The 27,790-nt window shown below is 40.3% G+C and overlaps 1 protein-coding gene across 1 annotated transcript; it reads right to left on the bottom strand.

Moving 5' to 3' along the window:
• On the bottom strand, positions 1-27,790 carry LOC142139791 (hydroperoxide isomerase ALOXE3-like). The gene is made up of 14 exons (XM_075197661.1): positions 27,644-27,790; positions 26,336-26,540; positions 25,903-25,984; positions 8,345-8,467; positions 5,370-5,473; positions 4,707-4,879; positions 4,399-4,545; positions 3,627-3,830; positions 2,843-2,929; positions 2,481-2,650; positions 2,081-2,202; positions 1,150-1,250; positions 428-598; positions 1-180 (listed from the first exon to the last, which is right to left on the bottom strand). Exons 1-14 carry the CDS (start codon positions 27,788-27,790, stop codon positions 1-3), a joined length of 2,016 nt encoding a protein of 671 aa, XP_075053762.1.

Raw genomic sequence — 27,790 nt, 5'->3', positions numbered from 1 at the left:
TTAGGCAGAGACACTGTTCTCAATCACTTTCGGGTCCAAGTAGGAATAAGCCAAACGCAAGCCTGTGTTCCGGTCATTAATTAACTGGGAAATTTCAGCCACTTTGTTTTGGAAATCTTTTATGAATTTCTGCGGGACCTCCTCTGTAAAATGCACATCAGGGTAATCCCCTAAACGTCTCTGGAGAGCAATGAGAAATCTAGTTAATGGAAGTTATGTTAGTCAAAATGTAGCCGTCATTTCATTATGTATTGACTGGGTCTATTCATCAATACAGTACAGAACAGAGCTGCATGTACATGGACAGCTCTATACACTATTTCCTGTGCAGTATTTTTTTATTACATATTCTCCAAAACCACCAACAAACACTAAAGGAGCAGATCTGCCTATTGCTTTTATATCCGTACAGGATCGTAGTACTCACCCGATCTTTTGGCTCATTACTAAGCAGCCACACTGTGGTCATTCCAGTAGTGGTAGTGTTTACTTCTGGCAATGCATCCAGGATACTCTGGGGTGTGCTGACCCCTTTAGCTGTGGGTGGGGGGCTTTTCATGGATGTGGGACCATTGGGCATCCAGGAATAGAAGTCAAACTGCAATAGAAACATTGATTATCTGAAACATGTTTATATGCATGAATAATTTACCGAAGATGAGTAATTCTCTTCTCACTATTTTCTTAATTATTCAGAGAATATTTACACATTGGCATAATACATTATAAAGGAAGATCTACTGCTCCAGTTTGTAAATGTAACATATAATCTCTGACGCTAAATATATATTCCACACGTGTCAGTAAATATTGTCACATGACACGCACATATGGTTTTTTTGCAGAATATTAAATGTAGGCTTAGAACACGCATGTATCAGTTGTCGGTTGAATGTCTAATCTGTCAACCATGCATATAGCAAATGTAAAAGGGGTAGGAAAAGCTTGAAATGAGTTTGTGCAGCACATACTGTAGTTAATATTGTGTTAGGAATCCTGATTTTTCAGTGACTGATATAGGTGATCTTATTCATAATGCTTGATGTGTAGCCTCAAATCCTCCAAATCAAGGATAGAGTAGGAAAGACTAACACTGCATAGCATAGTAACTTTATACCCTTATACGTTGTGATGCTCTATGTCACTCACCTGACCACTGTTGACAGCTGCATGCTGAGCAGAACAAGTAAAGATAACCATGGTTAGGAACTTGATCAGAGCGGATTTGGTCTCCAAAGATGATGGCATTCCTATCACAGGGAAAAGTCCATTACTAAACTAGACCCCACCAAGACTCTGCAGGATGATCTAAAATGTGATCCAATGCAACAAGGTATCTTGGAACATTCTAATGTATGTAACATAATCACCATTTAAAGAGAATTTCTATATCAGGATGTAATTTTTCTAGAGTTGCTAGAGTCAAGCTACATAGTTCCATATAGTTCCTGTTATTGAATTTGTCTCCAAGTCTTTTAAAAGGTCGGAAAAGCTTTACCATGAACAGAACACTGTATATCTAAAGCCAGACACACACAAGCTGATCTCTGCTGTTTGGTCTGAATGCCAAGATCAATGTCCAAAGTAACTGTACATGTAAGTAAAGGCAAAACTGTGACCTGTTAGTACAGTCAGGAGATGATCATACCACAAGCTGATAGCCAGCTTCAAAACAGTTTTAATAGTATCTGTGAAAGAACATATTGAGCTCTATATATTATGTATAACTGGGTGTTTCCTTAGAAGCATAAATATACTAAATGTTACCTTTTATTTTATGGGTATATAATGAAAGTTGAATTTGAATTTAGAATTTGTCTAGGTTGGTAATTTATTCTGTTGACTAGAACCATAATGTAAATAATGACACTGCACCACATGATATTAGTATTCCAGGAGTGCCCCATACAAGTAGTTGTTCTTCTTCTTCACTTTACCATATTAGACAAATTGAGTGTGAGGCCGGCATAAGAGTTTTGGAAAAGGGGATTGTGATGGAAGGAAATCAAAAAGTCGGACTGACCAGTGTGCTTTGTAACCCCAGTTTAACTAAATACAGAAGAAAGTTCTTAATTCTTACCTGAAGATTTATATGACAAGAAACCTTCTTTAAAGATCTCTGCTACCCAAGCCTGAAGTTCAGGGTCTGCACTGACCACTGCATCACTCTCATAGTAGTATTGAATTATGTTGGACACAAAGCTGAGTGGAGAAATCAACAAATTTTGAGGTACAAAAAAATTGATTTTCAAGTATGGATAATGTACATGGGCAATAAAGGGGTCTGGGGTGTCTGGAACACCCCTTACAAGATATGTTTGAGAAATTGCTATATGTTGTTTGCTTTATAGCACACTTATGCTGTATGAAAATTATGTATAACCCAGTTGGAGGATTTTTAAAGATGGAAATTAGGTCATCTCCCTCTGGTTGGGTGGTTGGAAAAGGCGAATGTTCTGCAGATCTACTTGCATCTCTACCTCTCTACAGCCAGCCAGATCTTCATCCCATCATCCCTGTACAAGTAATTGGGAATGGACTCCACTCCTCTTGTCTGGATGTCATCTGGGAGACAGAGGCTGCTGTAAGTGACCCCATCCATTGCTCTTTTTAGCAGTATTGCAATACCTCCATTTCCAATCGCCACGGCCTGGAGAAAAGTAGACTAAGTGTTAGATTTGTTTTCTGCAATTTTGCATCTTGTAATTCCCTGTCAATCATTGATAGACTACAGTACTATAAATGCTGATAATACAGGATCAAGCCAAAATAAAAACTAAACAGATTAAAGCAGGCATTGGAATGGATACTGTGTGTAACCTTTGCATAGTAAGGGTCTGACCTGATCAAAGAGGCCTCCAGGATTAATCAGCTGACTTCTGGCAATGACATTGATTTCCAGGGTGAAGCGAAGATGTGGAATTATTAGCTGGGGAAAAAGAAATAATGTTTTTAGATACATCTATTCTAGGCCTTAATGAGGACCTGATATAAATATAAACCCTTAAAATCTGCTTCAATTAGTAATTTGTGCCTTAGAATCAGCAATTTATAAAGAAAGTAAATACAAGTCCTGCATTAGTGGTTTTTACAGCTCTGGCATATATTGGAATGGTTGATGTCAAAATATTTAATCAAGTCTTAGACAAGTGGTCATGGTAGTTTGTGAGGCATGATCATAGCACCATTTCATTTTGTCCCATCAGAAAGCACAATGACTACACCCTCACTTAAAATTAGGACATCATCTGATGCTCTGTATGCCATAAAACTGTCTTTTTATACAAAATTTTAACCAAATCAAACCAAATTCTACAATATTAAAATATTAATACAGATCCTTTGCTGTCAGGCAGTGGATGATATTTGTATTCTGCTATTCCAAATTCTCCATATGAACCACAACTATAACATGAAATTTAAAGACCTAGGAGACAAGATTAGCAATTTTTAGCAATGCTAAATGACTACATATGCCTTGATGGTAACTAAATAGTTAGCATCCACATATGTTTCCAACAATAAGCCACAATGAAAGTCTTCATGTGGTTGGTCCTGTAGCTCATTTATTGAAACACTGCAGTAAGACAAACTTTCTTCAGGACAATGGTTTAAACAGGTTTCACCTTGTACACTGGATGGCCCATTGGAAGTTGCCTGGTGGTTGCAATGTTAAAGACCTCAGCAAAGAGATGAGTGCGGAGAAGGTGAGTGTCGATTTCATGTACTTGGAATTCAGAATTGCGCACCCAGATCTTGGCCAGTAACCAGTCAGATTCAGAGTCATTGGGTAGAAAAATTGGAGTGTTCTCTCCTGGGGTTTGAATCAACTGTAAGAGAAACAGATCTGTCACTCTACAGCACCATCTAGAACCACACATTTATCCTTTACCAGTGTTGTACAATCTGTTTATCGTGCTACCAACTGGGGTTTGAATATATATTTTGATATGTACCTGCTGAAAAGAAATTTAATTCTAGCTCCTTAATACCTTTTCCCAATTCATTTTCTGATGTTCAAGGACATTCAGTAACTAGAGTCATAGGAGCTAAAACTGTTACTGGGAACAAAACATATGCAGTTTCCCACATTGTATACAGTTATCAGCATGGTGATATACTAAACCTTTAGTATGCATTAAGCAAGACATGTAATATGCAAAACTCATGTGGAAAAACTGGTTCCCTGAACCATTAATGTTCCAATTACTGGATAACTAACCCACAGGACTAGAGAAAACTGGAGCCAAGGAAGTTTATGTTGTCTATTGTCATGTGTCTAGATTATTATATTGGACACCAGGTTAGATATTTCAAAAAGAACAGAATTCTGGAAAAGTTTATATTTATTTGTTTTCACCACTTACAGTAAATGGACATTAAAACATTGAGACTTGCCTGAATGGCTATTGGGACAAGTTGATCTTGAGGATTTTTCCACAGTAGACACATAGGGACAGCAATGTATTGTTGCTTTCCATTAATGGACTTATTGGCTGGGATCCCCTGAAGAATCTTGTAATCTGCCAGAAAGATGTTGCCATTCTGCAAGACATATGAGCCAGTTTACTGAAAGATATATGGGTCATGAAGGATAAGTTTGAATTAACTATGTACTAAAGGAATAAATGGGAGACTCAACAAGTTTCAAATTAATTTACTTTCAAGAACCAACACTGGTCATCACTTGCCATACAACACCCCACCTCTAGTTCTTTGTGAAGGTTGGTGGACGTCCCCAGAGATGCAGCCACCATATCATCACTAACTGGAAAGTTATCAGGGATTTTGAAGCATTTTTTGATTTGCCTAGGGTTAACTCCATTCAGATACTGGCTACCAAAGAACGGATCCTCTTTCCAAATTGCAGCCACCACATCTAGGGAGAAAAAAAACCCACGATATCCAGAAACATTATACAATTATTCTGTGTGAATGGTGGAGCTACCAGGATCATTTCACAAGATTGTACAACAACATGGGGATAACAGTCTAATGTTATGAGAGGAGAAACTTCTAATAATGATTGAGACATAATCGTACAAACCTTCATTAACAAGTCAGTTGTTCCTAGTCTCAATAGTGTATGATTACCAACCAAATATAAAAGTAAACTTGTATTTTGCCAACATCATATGTTCTACAGATTAATTTTATTTTAGTCATTACAGGAAAGGAGTTTGGAGTTTAAGACCTTTGTAGGCTGACATATAAGGAAATCTCTTTTCATGCAGAGTTAGGTGAGTGTTACCAGAACAGATAAATTGCATAGTTCAAAGAGTAACATAAAGCTCATTTTGCATGAAATGTTTTTGTGGTAAAATTCTGCTGTATAGAAGTAGTTCTTTAAAGAGACAATATAAACATACCTGAATAATCTGACTTTCTGAGGCAAGACACCAATTTAATATCTTCTAGATCAGACCATGAATTCTGATTGGTTGTGAATCCTTCCAGCTTCATTTCATATCCTCTGTGAGAGTAAGTAGGATAAAGGTGTCAAACAACCATATGCACAGTACTGACAACTGCCTGGACTAAATCTTTTACTCCAACATCTAATAGCTTAGTTGAAAGAGAAGTAACCCGATCAATGCCCAAGATGGGAACTAGTATGTTCAGATAAGAAGATAGAGATCACTGCTGTAATGTTATTTTGTGGGGGTCAAGAATTCAATTCAATTCAAGTCTTCCTTTCCTGAATGCAAAGATAAAACATTAGGATACCTTGGCTAAACAAGAGGGATGTCATCGTCTACAAGTTCATCATCATGATCATCATGTATTTGAAAAGAACCCCAAAACTCTGCAGCACCGAACTGTCAGAGTTACAAATACTACAAAATACAATTGCACATAAATCTAGATGGAGAGGGCAATGCTGACACATTAGGAGCTAGAGGGAAAGATAGTGGATACAGGACTGTAGCTGGCAGAAAAAAGGATTAGTATAAGTTGGGGGTAGGATAGAATATAATGAAGAAGTGGGTTGTGAGAGAGCACTTGAAAGTTGGGGGTGGAGTTCTGTCAGGTAGGGTAGGGATCTCCATATGTGAGGAACAGCATGGGAGAAGTCTTGGAAGTGGTAGTGAGAGGTGTTTACCACAGAGGAGGAGAGGCATATTTCAGAGGCAGCTGAAAGAGGCAGAGAGGTAGTATATCGCATGATGAGGTCAGAGGTATATGAGGGGAGCAATCGGTGGAGTTTGAGGATGAATGTGAGTCGCTTGAATTGAATTCTGGAGGAAGAGAAAAGCCAGTGTAAGGTTTAGCAGAGTTTTACAGCAGATTTGGGGTGACAAGAGAGGAAGATTAGTTTTGTATCAGCATTTAGGATGAATTGTAGAGGGGAAAGACAGATAGAAGTAGGTTGTAGCAGTCAAGGCGGGAGATAACTAGATATTGGATAAGGGTTTGGGATCGCCCTGAAAGAGAAAGAGGCATAATCTGGCTATGTTTAGAAGGTAGGAAGTGAACCAGGAAATAACAGTGCAGAGAAGGCCAAGGTAGTGAAGGGTTTCAAGGAGATGAGGACATAGAGGTCAAGGAAGAGGAGTAGTGAGAAGTGAGAATTTGGAACTCTAGCGAAGACAGTCTCGGTGGCATGCAGAAGGAGGAAGCTTGATTGCAAAGGGTTAAGAAAAGAGTAAGCAGAGAGAAAGTGTATCATCTGGTTGTACACAAATCATTTAAGTAGTTTGGAAACAAAGTGGAGTAGAGAGATGGGGTGGTAGCAAGAGAGAGAATTAGGGTCATGTCATGGATTCTTGAGGATAAGAGAGATGAGCATATGTTTGAAGATGGAATGAAAAGCATTAGTGGAGAGGGTCATGTTGAAGAGGTGAGCTAGATGCAGTCAAGTATTGGGGGCAAGGTGTGGAGGAGTTGGGAGGGAATGGGATCGAAAGGACAGGTTGAGAGGGAAGAGGAATCAAGGAATATGACATTGTTTTCAGTAATAAAAGAGAAAGAATGGAGGGTGAGTAGCTGAGTAGAAGAGAAAATGGCTATAGGGTGATAAAACTGGTGAGAGGCGATTTTGTAACAGATGGTGTCGATTTTGCATTTGTAATAAGTGGCAAAGTCATGAGCAGTGAGGGAAGAAGTAGAGAATGGTGGGGTGGACAGATAAGCAAGTTGATGGTGGCAAACAGGTGGTGGAGGTGGGTCAACTTAGTGGATATTAAGGATCTGAAGTAAAGTAAGAAAGGGACGACGGTATAGTAAGAAGACAGGAAACATTTGTAAAGGAGGAAGTCTCCTTTGGAGTAAGAATTTCTCCATTAACTGTTGGTGGCACGTGAGCACTTTGCAGGTGATGGGTCTGTTTGGAGTGGCAGAGTTTGCATTTGGATTGGCAGCTGTGAATGTTGTGTTATAGAATGACACTATGGCATTAGGGCAGAACACGGTAGAAATAGGAGAGAGGAATATTTTAAGTGAGGCAGAAAAGAAGATGAGGTCAAGGCCATTTAGGTGTTGCTGTGTGCACATGGAATTCGGTACAGGAGGGGGCGGAGGAGGCAAGGTGAGGTAGAAGGAAATGAGGTTGTGGTCAGAGAGTGGGAAGGCAAAGTTTGAGAAGCTGAAGGTGAAAGAACACCTGGTCCAATGAGTGTACATCATGATGGATGGGAAATGTTCATCAAGGACTGAATGATACATAAAAAACACTAGGCAGAAATAAATAATCCCATATAATTCCCATATTACTCATCTTTTAGGTCCATAAATGAAAGTTTACCCTATGAACACTCACTTATTTTAATATTAGAATATTTCTCTTTTTAACATTGCCCCATTTTATGGGTATAAAATAGAAGTTAGATTTTATTTCTATTTAGTATCTTATGTATCTTTCTGTCCTTAATGGCGACATATAGAATTCTATGACTGTCTCCGATTGGGGGATCATAATCTGGAACTATTTACACACCTAAATTTATTTTGATCTGTATCCCTTATGTTGGGAGTGCCCCTCATAAATAGTATTTCTCCTTGTTCTCCAATATTTTACATAGGGGTCAAAAATCCCGGTCACTTTCTCTGTTAGCACTTCAACATGAATGCTATCCATGGAGAAATATACTTTCTTCATGAGTATTTGTAATGTTAAATCCCAAGATTCTACCTTATACTGTGAACTGATCAGTACACTTTGATGAAGTTCAGTTATATGTCTGCACACAACAGATAAGAAGATAGATTAGAACCTTGATACACTTTAGTCAACCCCCACAGAGATGGAAGGTAACTGATAGAAAGTAATAAGACTCAGGTTTGGGATTCAGGTGTCATTACAGTTGTATGACTTTACTGCAGTCTTCTCAGACTAGATACATACGTGGATGTCAGGGTGTAGTTAAAGCTGCTCTGTTTTAGGAAGGAATACTGGTCATCAGGGGGCAGATCCGTAACCTTTTCTACATCCATGCAGTGAGGGGCACCATCTGCATAGCATTTCCACCTGCAGGACACAAAATAAGTAAATGCTATAGAATATATTCATATAAGCCAATCCTACATCAACAATGCATCTCTTGATTCACAGACCTTCTGTTTATATATATATATATATATATATATATATATATATATATATTAAGTGTGGAATTCCACTTCGTTACTACTTCTTGCAGGGTGTGATACATATGTTCAATAGTTAAATGATCTATATTTATATGGTCAACACCATAATATAGATAGTGTTGGAAAGTTGACAATAACAACATCGACAGTATTATGAGGTCGTCAACTGAAATGTAGACAGTATTATTAGGTTGACAATTTGAATGTAGAATGTATTAGGTTGACAATTCATATGTAGACAGTATTTTTAGGTTGACACTAATATCCCTAACCCTAACACTAACCATATAATACTGTCTACATTTGAATTATTGACCTACTAATACTGTTGACCATGTGAACTGTCAACCTAATACTGTCAACACTTGAACTATCGAACCAATGTTGTCAACTTTTTTAATGTTGACAAAATTAATGTCTAGTTGTCGACCACATACACGTTTACTTGAAGAGGCAGTAATAATCAGAGGTCATTAGACAGATTGCGGATGGTGTATGGAATGTTAGCTATTTTCAATTTTTGGACAAATCACTACATTCATCAGAAACTTTTCTCTTAATGCTTACATGAAGAGTTGATGTTTTCTTTGAGATTGACAAACATAGTTTGGATTTTGAGCACCCTTTCTAACACTTTGTTCCCGCATGACCTTTTACTAGTAGAGTTCAAAAAAGTACTACTACTGCCAGTACTGGTACTGGGATGCTCCTGCTCTATGGACTGAGTTAAGCTACTTGAATGTGGAGCTACTTGTAGCTGCCACCACACAAAGTGATCACCCAATGAGATAGGGAAAGGAGGGAATGTTACCTTACAATTCTTGTGATACTGCTCCACAATATAATTCAAATTTAGACAATTGGTTCATAAAAAAAACATTTTTTAAATGTTTTATTTTTTGGGGGGTGGTGCTCAGAATCAAAGAACTCCCTGCTTTCGGGCTGTATACTACTAAAGAAGTCTCTGAAACCGCCCCTTACACAATTGCATTCAGATTGAAACACTTAGAGCTAGATTTACTAAGCTGCGGGTTTGAAAAAGTGGGGATGTTGCCTATAGCAAGCAATCAGATTCTAGCTTTCATTTATTTACTACTTTCTACAAAATGACAGCTAGAATCTGATTGGTTGCTATAGGCAACATCCCCACTTTTTCAAACCCGCAGCTTAGTAAATCTAGCCCTTAGGCTTTTAAACTCAAAAAATATATTTGTTTTTTGGCGCATGCTGCTCACAGTCAGTGGGCTGTCACGGTCATGTAGTCTTTTGTTTGACCAGTACCGCTTATCCACATGTCCGTAGTTAAGTGGATAGTCGGAACAATGGCATTTTCTAGGGACTGACTTATTTATTTCTTCAACTTCCCGGCACAGCTGAAGAATTGCTGTTCGGCAGAAATAGATACGAGATGAAATTTGGTAGCTTGGACACATTACCTTAACTAATCAGCTAAAACCTGATGCATTGGTGGTGGAAATTGGACGCACATCCAATGCTAACATAGCTGTCATGGCTTTAGTGATCCACTGTGCAACAGGATGCTGAATGTTATTCTTGGCACCTTTTGTAAAACACTTGCTTCACAGACAATTGTTGTTTATAACTCTGATTACTCTTCTTGGTACTCTTCTGTATAGAAGTACCACCCCTAGCAGTAGCAGCTGTAGCGCACAAGGATGTCTCTTGAAAATCATGAATTTGCATTAGGGGAGTCAGTTTGAACTGGAGAATTTGATGCTTAATATTGAGGAAGTTGATGATGAAGGTATTGACGGTGAAGAGGTGGCTATTCATTTGGCTGCTAGCTGATGCTGGGCTGCTTGCTACTATACACAGTTTCCCAACATTTGAAAAACTTCTTGAATGAACTTGCTGCAAGTAACATAACAGGGAGGAGGTGACTAGATGATCAACATCCCTTCCGCTACTTATTGTGGCATCACAAAGGTTACAAATGACTTGACAAATGTTGTCTTGGTTGGGATAAAAATATTTTCAAACACAAGGGGGTATATTAACTAAACTGTGGGTTTGAAAATGTGGAGATGTTGCCTTTAGCAACCAATCACATTCTAGCTGTCATATTGTAGAATGCACTAAATAAATGAAAGCTAGAATCTGATTGGTTACTATAAGCAACATCTACACTTTTTCAAACCCGCAGTTTAGTAAATATACCCCACAAGGTGCATTTTTTAGTCTTATGCACTGGCATGAAAGCACACTTATCATGGGCATCATGGGCATGATGGCTGCCATTATTTGACACAATCATCATCATCTGTATTCAAGTACAACACATTCATTTTCAAATCCACAATTATTTCCCTCATCCTCTTGCACATTTGTAAGTTCCAAAGCAGCATCCTGAATTTATTTGTCTAAATCATCATCATTATTACCCATACTCATATTTCCAAATGATTGAGAAATTTTGGAAGGCGGCTGGTCTATAATTACAGTGTCAGAATCTAAAACACCAGACTCACATATAACACTCATGGATAACCTTAGGATCTCCTCAGGATTCTGTGGGTTCCCAAGTTGTTCTTCAGCCTCACTGTTCTTTTCATGTATTGATGTGGCTATTTTGGAAGTGACAGACCTGCACTCTGAGCCAGAAGGTGGTGCAGGGGATGTTATCTGCATGACTGTGTTGGGCACTCTTTTGCAATATGCATTCCAGTATGTGTGTCAGCAGTAACAGGACCCCGACTAGCAAACTCTGGGCATAGTCTGAGTCTTTTTTTGCCACTGTGGGTTGTATATGGAATATTGGATTGGATTGTTTGTTAGCGTGTACTGCTCACAGTCATACAGCACCCTGCTTTTTCGCCACTAATTAGTTCAGATGTCTATACTATATATACTAACTCTCTTAATCTTCTTGCCATCACCAAAACCTGGCTTACTTCACCGAAACCTGGCTTACTTCTTTTGACACTACCTCACCTGCTGCTCTCTCCTATGGGGGCCTCTCCTTCACCCACTCCACCAGACCAGACGAGCATCCAGGAGGTGGAGTGGGCCTCCTCCTGTCTCCTAACTGCACTTTTCGGGTCATTCCCACCTTACCTTCCCTCTCCTTCTCCTCCTTTGAAGTTCACTCCATCCGTCTCTTCTCCCCTATCCACCTCTGTGTCTCTGTCATCTACCGTCCCCCTGGCCCTACCTCTCTTTTCCTCAACAACATCGCTGCCTGGCTCCCCCACTACCTTTCCTCTGACCTCCCCTCCATCATACTTGGCGACTTTAATATCCCCATTGTTGAAGAACCTTCTCCTATGATATGATTCTCAAGCCATTTCATGCATTGTTCAAAAGTATCTCCCATCCTCCCAGCCACATGGCATGATTAGCTATTTTGCAAGTGTTTGTAAAACCCCCCACACAACTCTGGTCAGTTTCAGATAACAGCTTTGAAGCCTAAGACAAAGGAGGGTGTTGGGACACTGGGAGGGTCACTTGCTTTTTACTGCTGGACACATACATGGGGGGGAGAACCGACAGGGGTGATGACATCATCATCCCTGGACCCAAGAAGCTCCATGTGTGTGTGGTGAATCACCACTCACATGCTGTTACTTGGGAGGCTGGGAGTTTCCAAGTTTGGACTATAAAAGTCCAGATCCGGGACCCCCTCTCTCTCTCTGGATGCCTGCTGCCCCTTGACAAAGAGCTCTACACTACACTGCAGGAAATACACTAGGGATACATTACACTAGGGATACACTTCACTAGGGATACACTACACTGCAGAAAACATCTATAGGATTACAACACACTAATATATATATATTACACTAAGCTACAAAAAGGATTCTATCACTAGGGATACATTACACTGCAGAAAACATACTAGGAACATTATACAAATAGGGATACACTACACTGCAGAAAAGATCTATAGGATCTACTATACTATATAAATATATATATATATATATATATATATATATATATATGTATATATATATATATATATATATATATATATATATATTACACTAAGCTACAAGAAAGGATTCTATACTACAGGAACGTTCCCTACACTGCAGATAAGAATCGGACCGAGGATACAAGGACTTGATAAGTATCATTAATATATATATATATATATATATATATATATATATATATATATATATATATATGTGTATATATATATATATATATATATATATATATATATATATATATATCCATAGAGCTATACGTGTATTTGTAATGTGGATTTCACTATGTATATACATGTAATTGAGTAGCTATTGTCTGATATCTGAGATAGTTAAATCAATATTATAAATACTGATTCTTATTAAGGATACATATGCAAAGCTAGGATAGTGTAAGGAATAACGGTGGTGAACCTAGGGTTAATGTTATATTTATATACTATGTTATGTTGAACAACGTTATGATATATGTGTGAATTCTGAATACAAGCTTTTCTGTGTTAACAGTAAAATACTTTGATTTAAATACATACATATGTTGTGTGAGTATTGATTATTTATAACGAATATATACTGTGAAGTACTGCTGAGATACAGTGAATATTGGATAAATAGTTCTGTAAAACTTGTGTTATTTAGTGTGGTCAAAAGACTGAGTAAGGCAACACTGTGTAAGGAAAAGTGCATAAAAGTGTGAGTTTTATAGCGAGTGTATCTAAGAATATAATTAAAGGATAGCGTGCGCATGTGAGGAGCTACCACAGGTCCTTTAACATTGGCAAGCTTAGCCCTGGCTGTTTTAATTGCAATATACTAGGATATAGTAGTGAAAATTGTTATATTGTTAATCTAATTCGGTAGAGGAGCGGGGACGAATAGCATAGGTACACAAAGGAGGTGATACTTATGTGTTATTAGCGTACGCTTTCTCTGGAAAGAGGTTTGGACAGATAACATTGTTTTACTTGAGGCCTAGAAGAAATACAATTAATTACAGCGAATCTAGTTTAAAATTTAAAGTTTCTTGGATACTCGTTGTTTTATTTCTTTCTTTAAGAAGGAACGGTTTGTCGCACTGTGAGCGTTTGTGAGAAACGTGGATTCACTTTTCAAGGTTGCAACAGTCATTTGGAAGAGTCCTGCTGTGAGGAGAAAGACGTTCCTGCACTGAAGAGGATCTTTCTGGAAGCAGCATTTTTAAGTCTCGGAGGCTTAAGGGGACCTGTATTACTACAGTGAGAAGTAACACTCAACACAGAACAAAAATGACTTCTGTATCTGGACAGGTGAGTATGAGTTTTATTACCATTGAGAAGTTGTCAGCAAATAGTATGTTTAACCCAGTGATTCCTAATAACTACACATCTGCTGAAACATTATAGGCAACACTTTTAGAACAGGCTTATACACATGATACGCTGTGTATTAATAGGAGAACCGTGTTCAACAAAAAAACTAAACGTCTCCAAATGTTAGCTAAATTGGTACATGCTTATGAAGATAAGATTTGGACATCTGAACACGCTGAAATGATACTTAAAAACAAAAAGGGCACTGATGCAAATTCTCATTGCCAGTGCTGCATTGAAAAGGTTAAAAGTGTTTCCATACTTGAAGCACAATTGGAAGACAAAGATATGGCTAATATAGATAGGGGAAGGCAGATTTGTATGCTCAATTCCTAAATATTAGAGAAAGAAAAATATTACACAGATGTTGATAAAGAATTGGCAGAACTGTATACAGCAATCAATGTTTTCAGGGATAAGGTAGCATCTAATGAAGTTCTAATTGCTGAATTACAAAGTGATTTAATCAATAGAGCACAAATGATAACCAATATGCAAAAAATTATCAATGAGTTATCACCCTTCTCCACAACACAGAATACATCCATGGCTAGAAAGCAGGTATGTATAACAGATAAGAGAAGCAGTGAAACAGGGAGTATAGGACATAATATACATATGCCCATACTTACTCCTGTGATAGATCAGCGAAATCCAATAGTCTCAGTGGCTGATCCTGTAGCACACACATTAACTTAATCCCCAACACCCATGGGGAATGGCTCTAATGGTCGTGCGCAATTTTCAGATGATCAAGTTTTTGGCCTAGGCAGTGGTTGGGAAACTGTACATACCGCTCCTACACCACAAACAAGTCACGGTAATGGCACAGGATTGCATGTTCCCCATCGAAATTATAGTATGGAGAAGACTCAATTTCTGTTGAAAATCCGTAAGGAAATTCCAAAATATGATCCCATTATAGACCCTTTTACCTCCTGCGATATTTTTGAGGGACATTGTGACAAATTTAGTGTCGCCCCAGAACATCGCATGGACTTGTTTAAATTGTGGTTACCCACTCACCTCAATCAGAGGTATGCAGCAACTGGAAAAACTGCTCCCAAAAATGGTAAATTTCACAATGAGGAAGAGAGACTTTCTGTCCTCATGAAATTGGCAACTGGCCATTGGGAAGTTACCACAGAGATCCTATCTAACTTAAAACCAACCATTCACGATGAGCCATTGTCTCTATGTGGTAGGTTTGAAGCAATGTATAGAAAAGTCACCAAAGATCAAGGGGCAGACGTTCCACAAGGCATGATACGCATGTTTGTGGAAAAGTTTCCTTACGTTGACACAGCAATTCGCTTAAGTGCGGCTAAAGAACCAATGCTTGCAGATGCAGCAATGGTTATAGAAGAGTATAGACAAGATTTGATGAAAAATAGGAAGTCACTGAAGATGAGGGAATATGTTGTGGTAAATGGCAGATCACAAGATAACCGTTACACAACATATGGAAATGTGCGCAGACAGACACATATTACACCTACAGCTCCTCCACAGGAGAAATGGGTGAATGTGCAATGTTATGCATGCCTAAACTTTGGCCATGTAAGACGTAACTGTCCACAAGGTGTTCGCAAAGAGTATATAAGGGACTCTGAACACCTGGGCAATAACAATGGCTTTAAAAACAAGCCTCACGTTACAGAGTTAGATAAGCAAACACATACCCAGTCAAAACTGCAGCACCTGAATCAGATGCAAAAATAAGTGTCGCTTGTAAGTACACATACTGGCCAAACAGGACAGTCTCTTGTACAGTTACATAACTCAGTGACTCCACAGACACAGAACTCTTTAGAACAGGTAAACAATTGTGACGTACAGAAAGCACAAGTAGCAGTTTGCACAGCAGATATCCCTACTGGGAGTCTGGTGCAACTAGATTGAAGGTTAGGGACCCCTAAGGATCTGGCACCAATATGCGATATCATATTGGATTCCTCAGGGAGACCCCACATAATGGCCAAAATAAAAAATGAATTACTGAAAATTCTGCTTGATACTGGGGCAGAAATTTCAATCACTAATGTAGAACATGACTTACTACCAGACAGCCCTCAGTGTGTGGTGACTGGATTTGATCACCAACAAGGGGGGGTAAAAGCCCAAAGAATTGAGGAAGTCACTGTGGAAATCAACAATGATTTCACCTTAAAAATTCCTATGTGGTATTATTCAGGTTCTGATAACATTATTGGAACTGATGTAATGACACAGAATGGCTGGATCTTGGATCTAGCAAACTGTTTACTATGGAAGGGACCACGAAACTCAAAGGTCTGTGTGATAAAGAAACATCACTTAGGACCACCCATACATGAAATTGCTAGAACAGTTAACATGGTTGTACACAAATGGCCAGAGGTCTCGCATAACACAGACCTTGAACCTATTGTATACAAATTCCCAGTGCTGTGGGCTCAAGGGAAGAATGATTGTGAAAAGATGATTGATGTTCAGGTGGACATACAAGGACCAGATCCACCACCTCAACGCCAATATCGTTTCCCCCCTGAAACTATGTAACCAGTGATAGAAGCTGTGACTGACTTAGAAGCAAGGGGGGTGGTCATAAAGGGAAATTCCAAGTGCAATAATCCCTTATGGCCTGTCAAGAAGAAGGAGACTAACACCTGGAGACTCACAATTGATCTCAGGGTTTTGAATAAATATACCCCCATGTCAGCACAGGTGGTAGCAGAGACACCAGACATATTGGCAAGAATAAACGGCAAAAGTAAGGCATTCTCTACCATTAATGTAGCCAATGGTTTCTTTTCGATATCATTGACAGAAAGCTGCCGTTACAAATTTGCATTCACCGTGCAAGATACTCAATACATGTTTTGCGTATTACCCGAAGGATTTCACAGTAGCCCCACATACTTCCATCAGGCATTAGCAGAAGTACTGAGTGTATTTTCACACCCAGAATGCCTGCTGCAATATGTGGATGATCTACTACTCCATACAGAGACTATGGAGGAACATTTGACTCTCCTAAAGGAATTGCTAGCCCTCCTTGTACGTGCAAGGCTCAAACTGAGTCCTCACAAAGCAAACCTGGCTAGGTCAGAGGTCATTTTTCTGGGAGTCAAGATCGCTCATGGGACAAAAGGTATAATGGCCGCCCGAGTTGAGGCAATGGTCAAATTACCTAGACCAAATACCCTTCAAGATTTGCGAAAATTTCTTGGGGTTACAAACTTCATGAGGGAGTTCATAGAGGATTTTGCTACAAAAGCGAAACCTCTGTATGAATTGCTCAGAGGTGAGGAACCTTCATTGAGAGGATGGGCAGAAGCATAGGAAGAGGCATTTTCTACTCTGAAAAGAGATCTCTCTTCTGCCCCAGTTTTGGCCACTCCACACCCAGAGGGTGAGCTGGCAATTCAAGCTCACGCTGGCCCAGAGTCCATATCAACAGTCTTACTACAAGAAGTAGGATCTGAGACTAGACCACTAGGCTATTTCTCAAGACTTTTTTCTCCTGTGGAAAGAGGTTTTGATGAATGTGCAAAACAACTGGGTGCAATACATTATGCTGTCAAAGTGACAGAACATATTGTGGGCTTAAGACCCCTTACTATACAGACTCCACACACTCCATTAACCCTTCTACTCCGGGACATGTTGCCTGGAGTCTCTCAACAAAGGTTTGGGAGATGGATAATGGATTTGAGTGTACACAATCTCCAAGTAAGTCACAAGGCCAAATATGTATTGTCCCAACTGCTAAACAACACAGCAGGGATGGAACACGACTGTGGACAAATGTCATATGATGAACCAATGACATTGTTTAGACAAACAACACATCTGGGTGACCGAGTCATTTTTGTTGATGGGTCTCGGTCTCACACGGATGGGAAATATGTGACAGGTTATGCAGTCTTGGATAATACTACAGGGCTTCAGAGTCTTGTTAAATTACCTGGTCACCTGTCAGCACAAAGGGCAGAATTGGAGGCTGTAAAGGAAGCCTTACTACTCCAACCGTCAGGACCACGTACTATATATAGTGACAGCTCATATGTAGTTCGGTCCCTGACATTACACTTGGATACCTGGCACAAGCGCGGATTTGTGGACAGCCAGAATAAACCCCTTGTGCACGTTTCAGTGCTCAAAGAGTTATGGGAATGGGGAATGATGCATCCTGAAGAGGCTGCGATCATTAAAGTTCCTGCTCACCAGAAAGGGAATGATCCCCTTGTCCTTGGTAATAACTCTGCAGACGAAGCAGCCAAACTGGCTTCTTTATCTGGGTTTTTCAGAGACCCAGATTACAAGGAAGTATCATCCTATAAAGTGACGATACGAAACAAGATTCTGGATGAAAGCCCAGTGTCATTTGAAGAGGAACAAGCAAAGGATCCTCTTCTTATACCCCACATTACCATGCCACAAGATCCCTGGTCAATCAAAGAGGGCATCCTGTGTCATACGAACAATGAGGGTTCAGAACCCCTGCCAGTTGTTCCTGTACATCTTCAGGTAGAGCTGACAAGACTCAACCGTCAGCTCCTCGGACACCCTGGCCGAGATAAGCTCATGTCCCTCTTAAAGGACAAATTATACTGGTCAGAGATGTCAAAGACAGTGGAAATTATCACACAACAGTGTCTTGTGTGTGCACAAGTGAACCCCAGAGCTCCAGCTCTCAAGCCGGTTTTACAGCGTGTGCCCCCTGCAGAAGGACCCTGGGCTGCCCTACAGATAGATTTTATAGGACCACTACCAGCTGGCAGTCGCAATTGTCGGTATGCCTTGGTAGTGGTGGATGTATTTTCAAAATGGGTTGAGGCCATTCCTACTGTAAATGACTCTGCTACTACAACAGCAAGGGTCTTATGGGAACAGATTTTGTCACGTTGGGGAGTTCCCAGGATCATTGAATCTGATCGGGGAACACACTTTACTGGCAAGGTCATGAAAGCTCTTTGTGAACTACTGGACATAAAACAGTGATTTCATGTACCATATCATCCCCAATCAGCAGGAATAGTAGAACGAATGAATCGAACAATCAAATCTTGTTTGACCAAGACACTGTTAGAGAAGGGCTCCTCTTGGATGACAGCTCTGCCCGCAATACTGATGGGTATTCGGGCAACTGAGGCAACGACAACAAGGATCACCCCATTTGAGCTCATGACTGGTCGCAAAATGCCTCTTTGCTTCCCCAATGAACCACAGTTGTCAAACCCCATCAAAGAGGTGATTACCAGAGATGTGTTCTTACAACAGGTGCAAAATAACCTGAAAGAACTGCTGCCATACGCAGCCATCCGGCTGAACAAACCCTATCTACAGGGGGAGACTCCCATGCCTCCAGTAGATAGTCTGGTAATGATCAAGACATTCCGAAAGGCAGGTCCCTGGGATGCAAACTGGGAGGGACCATATCAGGTCCTTGAAATCCTGGGTGACACAATGATAAAAGTACAAAGGCCAACGACTACAAAGAAAGACTCTCAGAGAAGACGTAAAGTTCTCTGGGTACACGTTGATCAAGTGAAAACCACGCAAGCCTGCTTAACTTAATAGAGTGCTTCTGAGCTCATTGAGATGGGTAGATTGAGAAATCATACTCCTTCCAAATAAAATTAAAAATAAAAGTTTTAACTGATCATTGAGAACCAAAATGTAAGGAAAGGAAAATCCTAGAGCCCTACCCTGATTACATCTTGTACTGTATATGCAACTAGCAACGCTCCAAGAGGGACACTCCTCTGAGGAGCATATTTTACTCTTTCTCCCACTGTAGGTGTGGATGTAGCGGAGGAGATGGGAAGAACACCAGCAACCCCAGAGAAGCGACTAGGTACCCATCCAGATACTACTGTGTGGCTTCAGAAAATCCTGCTTGGTTTTGGTTCAGAACTCAAGAAATTGCAGAAACTTTCTGGGAATAAAGCTGAAACATGATGCCAAAGTATAATTTTCTCATTCATCCCATAATAGTTCTCATTATATTGGTATTAGTAACACATGAAGACTAAAGGACAACAAATGATGAACTATTAAGGAAAGGGGGGGTATGGACTTTGCGGGCATCATGGACTTTGCGGGCATCATGGACTTTGCAGGCATCTTGGACTTTGCAGGCATCATGGACTTTGCGGGCATGGGATCTGTTTTACATGAATGTCTTTGTTTTTTTTATTATTCCCTTGTGCCTTTTTCTCTTTTCCTCTTCTCCTTTCTTCTCTCCTGCTCTTCACACCCTCGGGGAAAGGGTGGTTTTTTTTCCACTATGGTTCCCCCTCTAGGAGGTTTTTTTTCCTGTTCTGCGCCAATAACATAAGAGGTTTTTTTTTTATCTCCTCCATAGTTGGTAGGGAGAGGAAGAGAGAGTTGAAAATTATCGGGGTCTCTCTCTCTCCCTCTCTCTTTATTTTTTTTTAGTTCACCACCAAATCTAGGGACATGTAACTTCTAACTTGTAGTGTCGGTTTTCCGACAACAGGGGGACTGTTGAAGAACCTTCTCCTATGATATGATTCTCAAGCCATTTCATGCATTGTTCAAAAGTATCTCCCATTTGTAAAACCCCCCACACAACTCTGGTCAGTTTCAGATAACAGCTTTGAAACCTGAGACAAAGGAGGGTGTTGGGACACTGGGAGGGTCACTTGCTTTTTACTGCTGGACACATACATAGTGGGGAAAACCGACAGGGGTGATGACATCATCATCCCTGGGCCCAAGAAGCTCCATGTTTGTGTGGTGAATCACCACACACATGCTGTTACTTGGGAGCCTGGGAGTTTTCAAGTTTGGACTATAAAAGTCCAGATCCGAGACCCTCTCTCTCTCTCTCTGGATGCCTGCTGCCCCTACACTGCAGGAAATACACTAGGGATACATTACACTAGGGATACACTACACTAGGGATACACTACACTGCAGAAAACATCTATAGGATTACAACACACTAATATATATATATAACACTAAGCTACAAAAAAGGATTCTATCACTAGGGATACACTACATTGCAGAAAATATACTAGGAACATTATACAAATAGGGATACACTACACTGCAGAAAAGATCTATAGGATCTACTATACTATATATATATATATATATTACACTAAGCTACAAGAAAGGATTCTATACTACAGGAACGTTCCCTACACTGCAGATAAGAATCGGACCAAGGATATATTTATATACATATAATTGAGTAGCTATTATCTGATAGCTGTGATAGTTAAATCAATATTATAAATACTGATTCTTATTAAGGATACATATGCAAAGCTAGGATAGTGTAACGAATAACGGTGGTGAACCTAGGGTTAATGTTATATTTATATACTATGTTATGTTGAACAACGTTATGATATATGTGTGAATTGTGAATACAAGCTTTTCTGTGTTAACAGTAAAATACTTTGGTTTAAATACATACATATGTTGTGAGTATTGATTATTTATAACGAATATATACTGTGAAGTACTGCTGAGATACAGTGAATATTGGATAAATAGTTCTGTAAAACTTGTGTTATTTAGTGTGGTCAAAAGACTGAGTAAGGCAACACTGTGTAAGTAAAAGTGCATAAAAGTGTGAGTTTTATAGCGAGTGTATCTAAGAATATAATTAAAGGATAGCGTGCGCATGTGAGGCGCTACCACAGGTCCTTTAACACCCATCAACAACTGTTCTGACCCCGCCACCATCAAACTTCTCACCCTTTCCTCCTCTCTAGGCCTTACTCAGTGGACCTCCCCCCCACCCACTGTCTTGGCTACTCCCTCGACCTTGTCTTCTCTCATCTCTATGATCTCTCTGACTTCTCTAACTCTCCCTTCCCACTCTCTGACCACCATCTCCTCTCCTTCACGCTCTCCTCTGCTATTGACCCTACCTCTTTCTCCTCTCTTGAAACTCTCCTCTCACCCCTTCCCTCCCTTGCCTGTCCTGACCAGGCGTCCTCTCTCTACAACCTCTTCCTCTCTACTGCGCTGGACGCTGTCACCCCGGCCTCCGCCATCCGCTGACGCCGCCTTATTCCTCAACCCTGGCACTCCAAAATCACCCGCTTCCTCTAAAAGTGTTCTCGCACTGCTGAACGCCTCTGGAGGAAATCTCCTTCCCTGGCTGACTTCCTTCACTTTAAGTTCATTCTCTCCTCTTTCAGCTCTGCCCTCTTCCTCGCTAAACAATCCTTCTTCAAGTCCCTCATTTCTTCTCAGTCCTCCAATCCCTGCCGCCTCTTTGCCACCTTTAACTCCCTCCTCTCTCCCCCCCCTGTTCCACCTTCCCTCTCCGCTTCTGACTTTGCCACCTTTTTCTCTTCCAAATTGAGGCCATCAGAATGAACATTTCCTCCTTCCCTTCCCCCGCCACCCTCATCGCCTCACCTCCCGCCAACAATCAACTCTGGTGCTCCTTTTGCCCCACAACAGGTGAAGAAGTCCGCTCCCTTATTCTTTCCTCCCCACCCTCTACCTGTCCTCTCGACCCTATCCCCTCACACCTCCTTCGCTCTCTCTCTCCCACTGCCTGTTCTTACCTCGCACACCTCTTCAACTTATCACTCTCCTCTGGTGTAGTCCCCTCCTCTTTTAAACACGCTCGAATCTCTCCTATCCTCAAAAAACCCAAGCTTGACCCCAACTCTCTTGCTAATTATCGCCCTATCTTACTACTCCCCTACGCCTCCAAATTACTTGAGCGGATTGTCTGCAGCCGCCTCACCAGACACCTCTCAGAATATTCACTCCTTGACCCTCTCCAATCCGGCTACCACCCCCTTCACTTTACTGAAACTGCCCTGGTCAAGGTTACTAATGATCTCCTATCGGCCAAGTCCAAGGGTCACTTCTCCCTACTCCTCCTTGACCTCTCCGCGGCCTTTGACACTGTGGACCACCCCCTCCTGCTGCAAACCCTTCTCTCTCTCGGCCTCTCTGGATCTGTCCATGCCTGGTTCACCTCATACCTTGCTAACCGCTCCTTCTCTGTATCCACGTCTGGTTCTTCCACCTCCCCCTACCCTCTCCCTGTAGGCGTCCCGCAGGGCTCTGTTCTCGGCCCTTTACTCTTCTCGCTCTATACTTCCTCACTTGGCGCTCTAATCTCCTCCTTTGGTCTTCAGTATCACCCTTATGCTGACGGCATTGAACTCTACATCTCTTCTCCTGATCTTTCTTCCACCCTCCTCTCTCGGGTATCTGACTGTCTCTCCGCCATGTCCTCCTGGATGTCCGCGCGTTTTCTCAAATCAATATCTCCAAAATGGAACTCATAGTCTTTCCTCCGCCCAGACTCTCATCCCACCATGACCTCTCTATTGTCGTCAACAACACCACCATCTCCTCTGTTACCCAACTCCACTGCTTGGGTGTCACCCTCGACTCCTCTCTTTCTTTTGCCCCCCACATCCATTCCCTTGCCCAGTCCTGTCGCTTCCAACTGCGCAACATCGCCCGCATCCGTCCCTTCCTCTCTCAGGATGCCACCAAAACTATCATCCACGCACTCATCATCTCCCGCCTGGATTATTGCAACCTCCTCCTCACTGGCCTCCCCCACTCCCATCTCTTCCCCCTCCGCTCTATAATCAATGCGGCCGCAAGACTCATCTTCCTCTCTCACCGCTCCTCTTTGGCCTCCCCTCTCTGCCTCGCCCTACACTGGCTTTTCTTCCCCTACAGAATCCTTTTCAAACTCCTCACCACCACGTACAAGGCTCTCTCACACTCTACTGCCCCCTACATCTCTAACCTCCTCTTCATTCACACTCCTGCTCGCTCTCTGCGCTCAGCCAATGACCGCCGCTTCTCCTCCTCTCTTATCACCTCTTCCCACTACAGAATCCAAGACTTTTCCCATGCAGCCCCCCTTCACTGGAATGACCTCCCTCGTTCCATCCGTCTCTCTCCTACTTTGTGCTCCTTCAAACGTGCACTGAAAACTCACCTCTTCCGTAAAGCCTACCAACCATCTACTTGACCACCTCACCACCTCCACTCGCTCTCCCTTCTCTCTTCTGGCTCCCCTTGTGCCTGTTCTGTCTACCCTCCTTTAGGATATAAGCTCACATGAGCAGGGCCCTCTTCCCTCCTGTCTCCTCACCTGTTCTTCTGCTCCGTGCTTATTGCATCAGCCTGCCTGGAGTTTCTGAAGTATTGGTATTTTTTGTTTATTGTTCTGTACAGTTTCACCCTGTATAGTCTACTGTTTGTACTGTATACGGCGCTGCGGAAATCTTGTGGCACCTAACAAATAAATGATAATAATAATAAAAATACTATAATATACTATTACAACAATCAGTAGTCACTGCTTGTCTACTCTTCATTCTCACACACCCAATTGATAAGCACGCAATTCCAGCAGACTGATCTCTAAATAAAGACTACATTTCTGCAGTACAACCACAGTTATTGTAATATAAATTGCCTTTTTCATGCTGTCCAACCCTCTACAAGTATTTTCTGAGCACAAAATTGCAACAAACCTCTGACCCACATGCTATCACTTCTAAAATGGCAGATGAGAATTGTGGGGAGGGCTATATATAGAAGATATTGACCCAACTCATGAGATCCGTAATTTTACCGGTAATGTCATTTTGCTCAAAAGCCATGACTCAAAAGCGAGTCATGGCTTGGTTCGACTCAGAAATCCAAATTTCGGATTATCAGATTTGTCTGAATCCGAACTGCTCACCTATAAAATATATATATATAAAAGGGAAACTCTGCACTCTCCAAACACATAATTAATGCTGTACTAAATATTTTTCTATATTAAAAACAGGGAATGTTCGTTCCAAATTATGCAATATATGTTAAGCTGATCAACTCACGACAAAGTCTTCCCATTCTGGTTAGTCCCAACATGATCAATTGCTATGTTTTTTTTATCTGGGCTTGAGGCTTACCTGCACACAGCTTTTAAAGGCAAGGCTCTCTCAAACACTAGCAGTCATGGGAGACCTGGGACTCACCTGATACAAGGTTGAATTAACAAATGTAAAGAATGGGGTGCAAGAGTGACGGGACTTACATTGTATATATATACATATATATATATATTTGTGTATATATATATACATATATATATATATAGATGTATATATATAAATATATATATATATATATATATATATATATATATGTATGTATACATGTATATATAGATATATATTTATATATATATAGATATATATATATATATATATATATATACCCTTTTGAGAAAGTCGTGGAGGACAAAACGCGTCAAGGGAGTACTGGTTCATTGACTGTTTGGCTGGTGATCGTTAAGGAGGTCTAATTCCAGAGGAGTCAAGGAAATAATTACTTGTGGCTATCTCCTGTTCTGGTGGAAGGAACTGACATCACCTGTGGGACTTAAGGATCTCTGGATGAGTCCTTGTTACAGATAAGCGTGACTTAATTTTATACAATGTACGGGCAATTTATTGTCATGAATCGATATGGCATGGTTTTTAAATAAAATTTTTATATAGAAGGAATTCTCTGTATGTTATGAACACACTACACTATTATTTGCTATTTCTTATTGAGTCCTAGTATTGGATAAGACGCAGAAGGTTGAGGTCACTTGAGAAGAATTCTGTGGAAGATCTAAGGGATATTATTATCCAGATAAGCGATTTTATCTTCTGTTTTTGGTAGGAGACCAATTTGGAATATATGGTCACTGTGTTGCTAATTGACGTTATCACACTATGATATATATATACTACCAATTATGTAGACGGGTGCACAGCAAAAATGTGTTGTAGTTTATAGCAGCCAATCATGAGTTTGCTTTCATTTTCTAAACTACACTAGATAATTGACACAATCCGATAAATCAATATGAGCTATAACATATATTACTTGTTCACCAATTTTCAGATTTTCAGAAAATTTTAGTGAATCTTATCTCCTGGAAGATAGGACATTTCTTCTAGGCAGCAAGTACACAAAAAATGACTTCATGTGCATTGGACACTCACTTGTGGGTCTCTCTCTCCTTCTCTAGTTCTACTTTCCGTTGTTGCTGAATTATAGGGTGAGTTTTCTCAGATAATATTATGCCTGAAACAGAGAAATGGTTATAATACAACCTCCAACATCCACCAGTACGGTTTTTATTGTAATTAAGTAAATGTGACATGTTACCCAGTGATTAGAGGTTGATATTAAAGTCTCGCATGGCTAAACCATGTCATTCAGTGTGAGATGGTCCCCACATGGAAACCTTCACAATTATAGTGTAACATGTACTCCTGTACTGCACAACCATTCTACATAGAACCAGTCTTCTCAACTCTGTAATATCTACTCCTGTGCACTAACATTCAGGTGGAGAGACTTATATTAGCATAAGTATAAGTTGGTCTAAGAGTTCCTATCTGTTTCCAACTCCTACAATAAATTTCAACTTACCCTTCCCCTCTGGGATCTCCACAGTAAATAAGCCAGGCATCCACCGATAGAAAGGGAACTGGTAGAGTTGACCATTGGGGCAGGTCACGTCAACATACTGGCAGTACCAGGCATCCATTTTAAAGTTCTTGTAGGGCTCTGTGAATAGCCGAACCAGCAGGAGCTCTCCCAGATCTTTCTCAATGTTAACATCAAAGTCAGTCACCTTGCAAAGCAGAGTAGAGCCTTAAAATACTTGCATGGAATAAGTCTAGAATTCCCACCAGGGTAGACCGTGAGTGTCCCAATTATACTAGGTGAAGTGATAGGTTTTTACCATCAGAGATCAGGGACTTTGTGGACATACAAAACTACATAACAATGGCAATGGCATTTTTCTAGAAAATTGCATATTTTGTGGACTTCTTGGTTTATATGATTGACATGTAATATCAAGTTAATCCATTATATGAATTAAATAAAAGAACCAATCAAAAGCAAAGCATGAATGTTTCTTATTTTACTGTATGCATAATGGTTTAAGGGTTAGGGTAGACTTGTTTTTAGTTATATACAAGAATAGTAGCCCTACTGGGATCTATCTACAGCATGACATATTTGTTTTTGAGACCTTTAAAAAAGTACACAATAATTAACATATATAATGTTCTACTTCCTTCCCCATATTAGGAAAATACTTCTGACAAATATACACTGCAGGGACTTCCTAAATATTCAGTATATTCACATTAACTTTTAAAGGATATTGCCACTAACAAGATGTTTTTTTAAAGGCTATTATGCCAAAACATGCATATTCGTAACATGGTATTTAAGAGTTTTAATTTAGAAAATGTAACAATGACTTGCCCCCTCTGGAGTAATATTTTTTATTTTGTTGCAGACACTGTTCTGAAGATGTATTACTGTCTGTCCCACACATTTTGCTATTTTGCTTTAAATGAGATGATTCCCTCATTGTAAACTATCTCTGATATCCGATCCTTGAAAATGTAACATGGTGGTTTGACACTATGGAAAATGGATGAATAACAAGTAGAACCTTGTATGAATTTGTTGGATCCTCTGGGGTTCCCATTGGCTGTAACGTCTACTGCTCTCTCCTCTTACAGCTTGGCCTGTTTCAAGCAGCCTAAGCTTGGGTCAGTGACCCTCTGTGAATTTTCTATTCTGTTTAAAAGAGGCCAAGCAGTAAGCTTAGAGAGCATCATCTGTAAAAAATGTTTAGTTTGAGTGAAGTTCTTCTTCAATTCTATTTATTTGTAGTATAACATTATTCCCATATTGTGACTCTTATAAGATACTCACTGCTCCAGGTCTGAAGTTATTCCACTTATTGGGCAATTGATGTTTAGCACTTTCACCTTGAACCCCCACAAGAACAATGGAAACTTGAGCACAGCTCCCAGCACACAAGTCAGTCCCTGTTGCAACTTTCAGCTTGTAGATCCCCAT

Source organism: Mixophyes fleayi, chromosome 2 (assembly GCF_038048845.1).
Source record: "Mixophyes fleayi isolate aMixFle1 chromosome 2, aMixFle1.hap1, whole genome shotgun sequence".
Taxonomy (NCBI): Eukaryota; Metazoa; Chordata; class Amphibia; order Anura; family Limnodynastidae; genus Mixophyes; species Mixophyes fleayi.
Note: the sequence above shows the minus strand (reverse complement) of the source record. Positions and strands in the feature narration are given on the sequence as shown.

Excerpts from the sequence above, each read along its gene's own strand:
- LOC142139791 (XM_075197661.1), bottom strand. The coding sequence starts at position 27,790 with ATGGGGATCTACAAGCTGAAAGTTGCAACAGGGACTGACTTGTGTGCT. Across the intron at positions 5,474-8,344 it reads AACTACACCCTGACATCCAC|AGGATATGAAATGAAGCTGG; the intron begins GTATGTATCTAG and ends TTACTCTCACAG. Across the intron at positions 4,880-5,369 it reads CAGAAAGTCAGATTATTCAG|ATGTGGTGGCTGCAATTTGG; the intron begins GTATGTTTATAT and ends TTTTCTCCCTAG.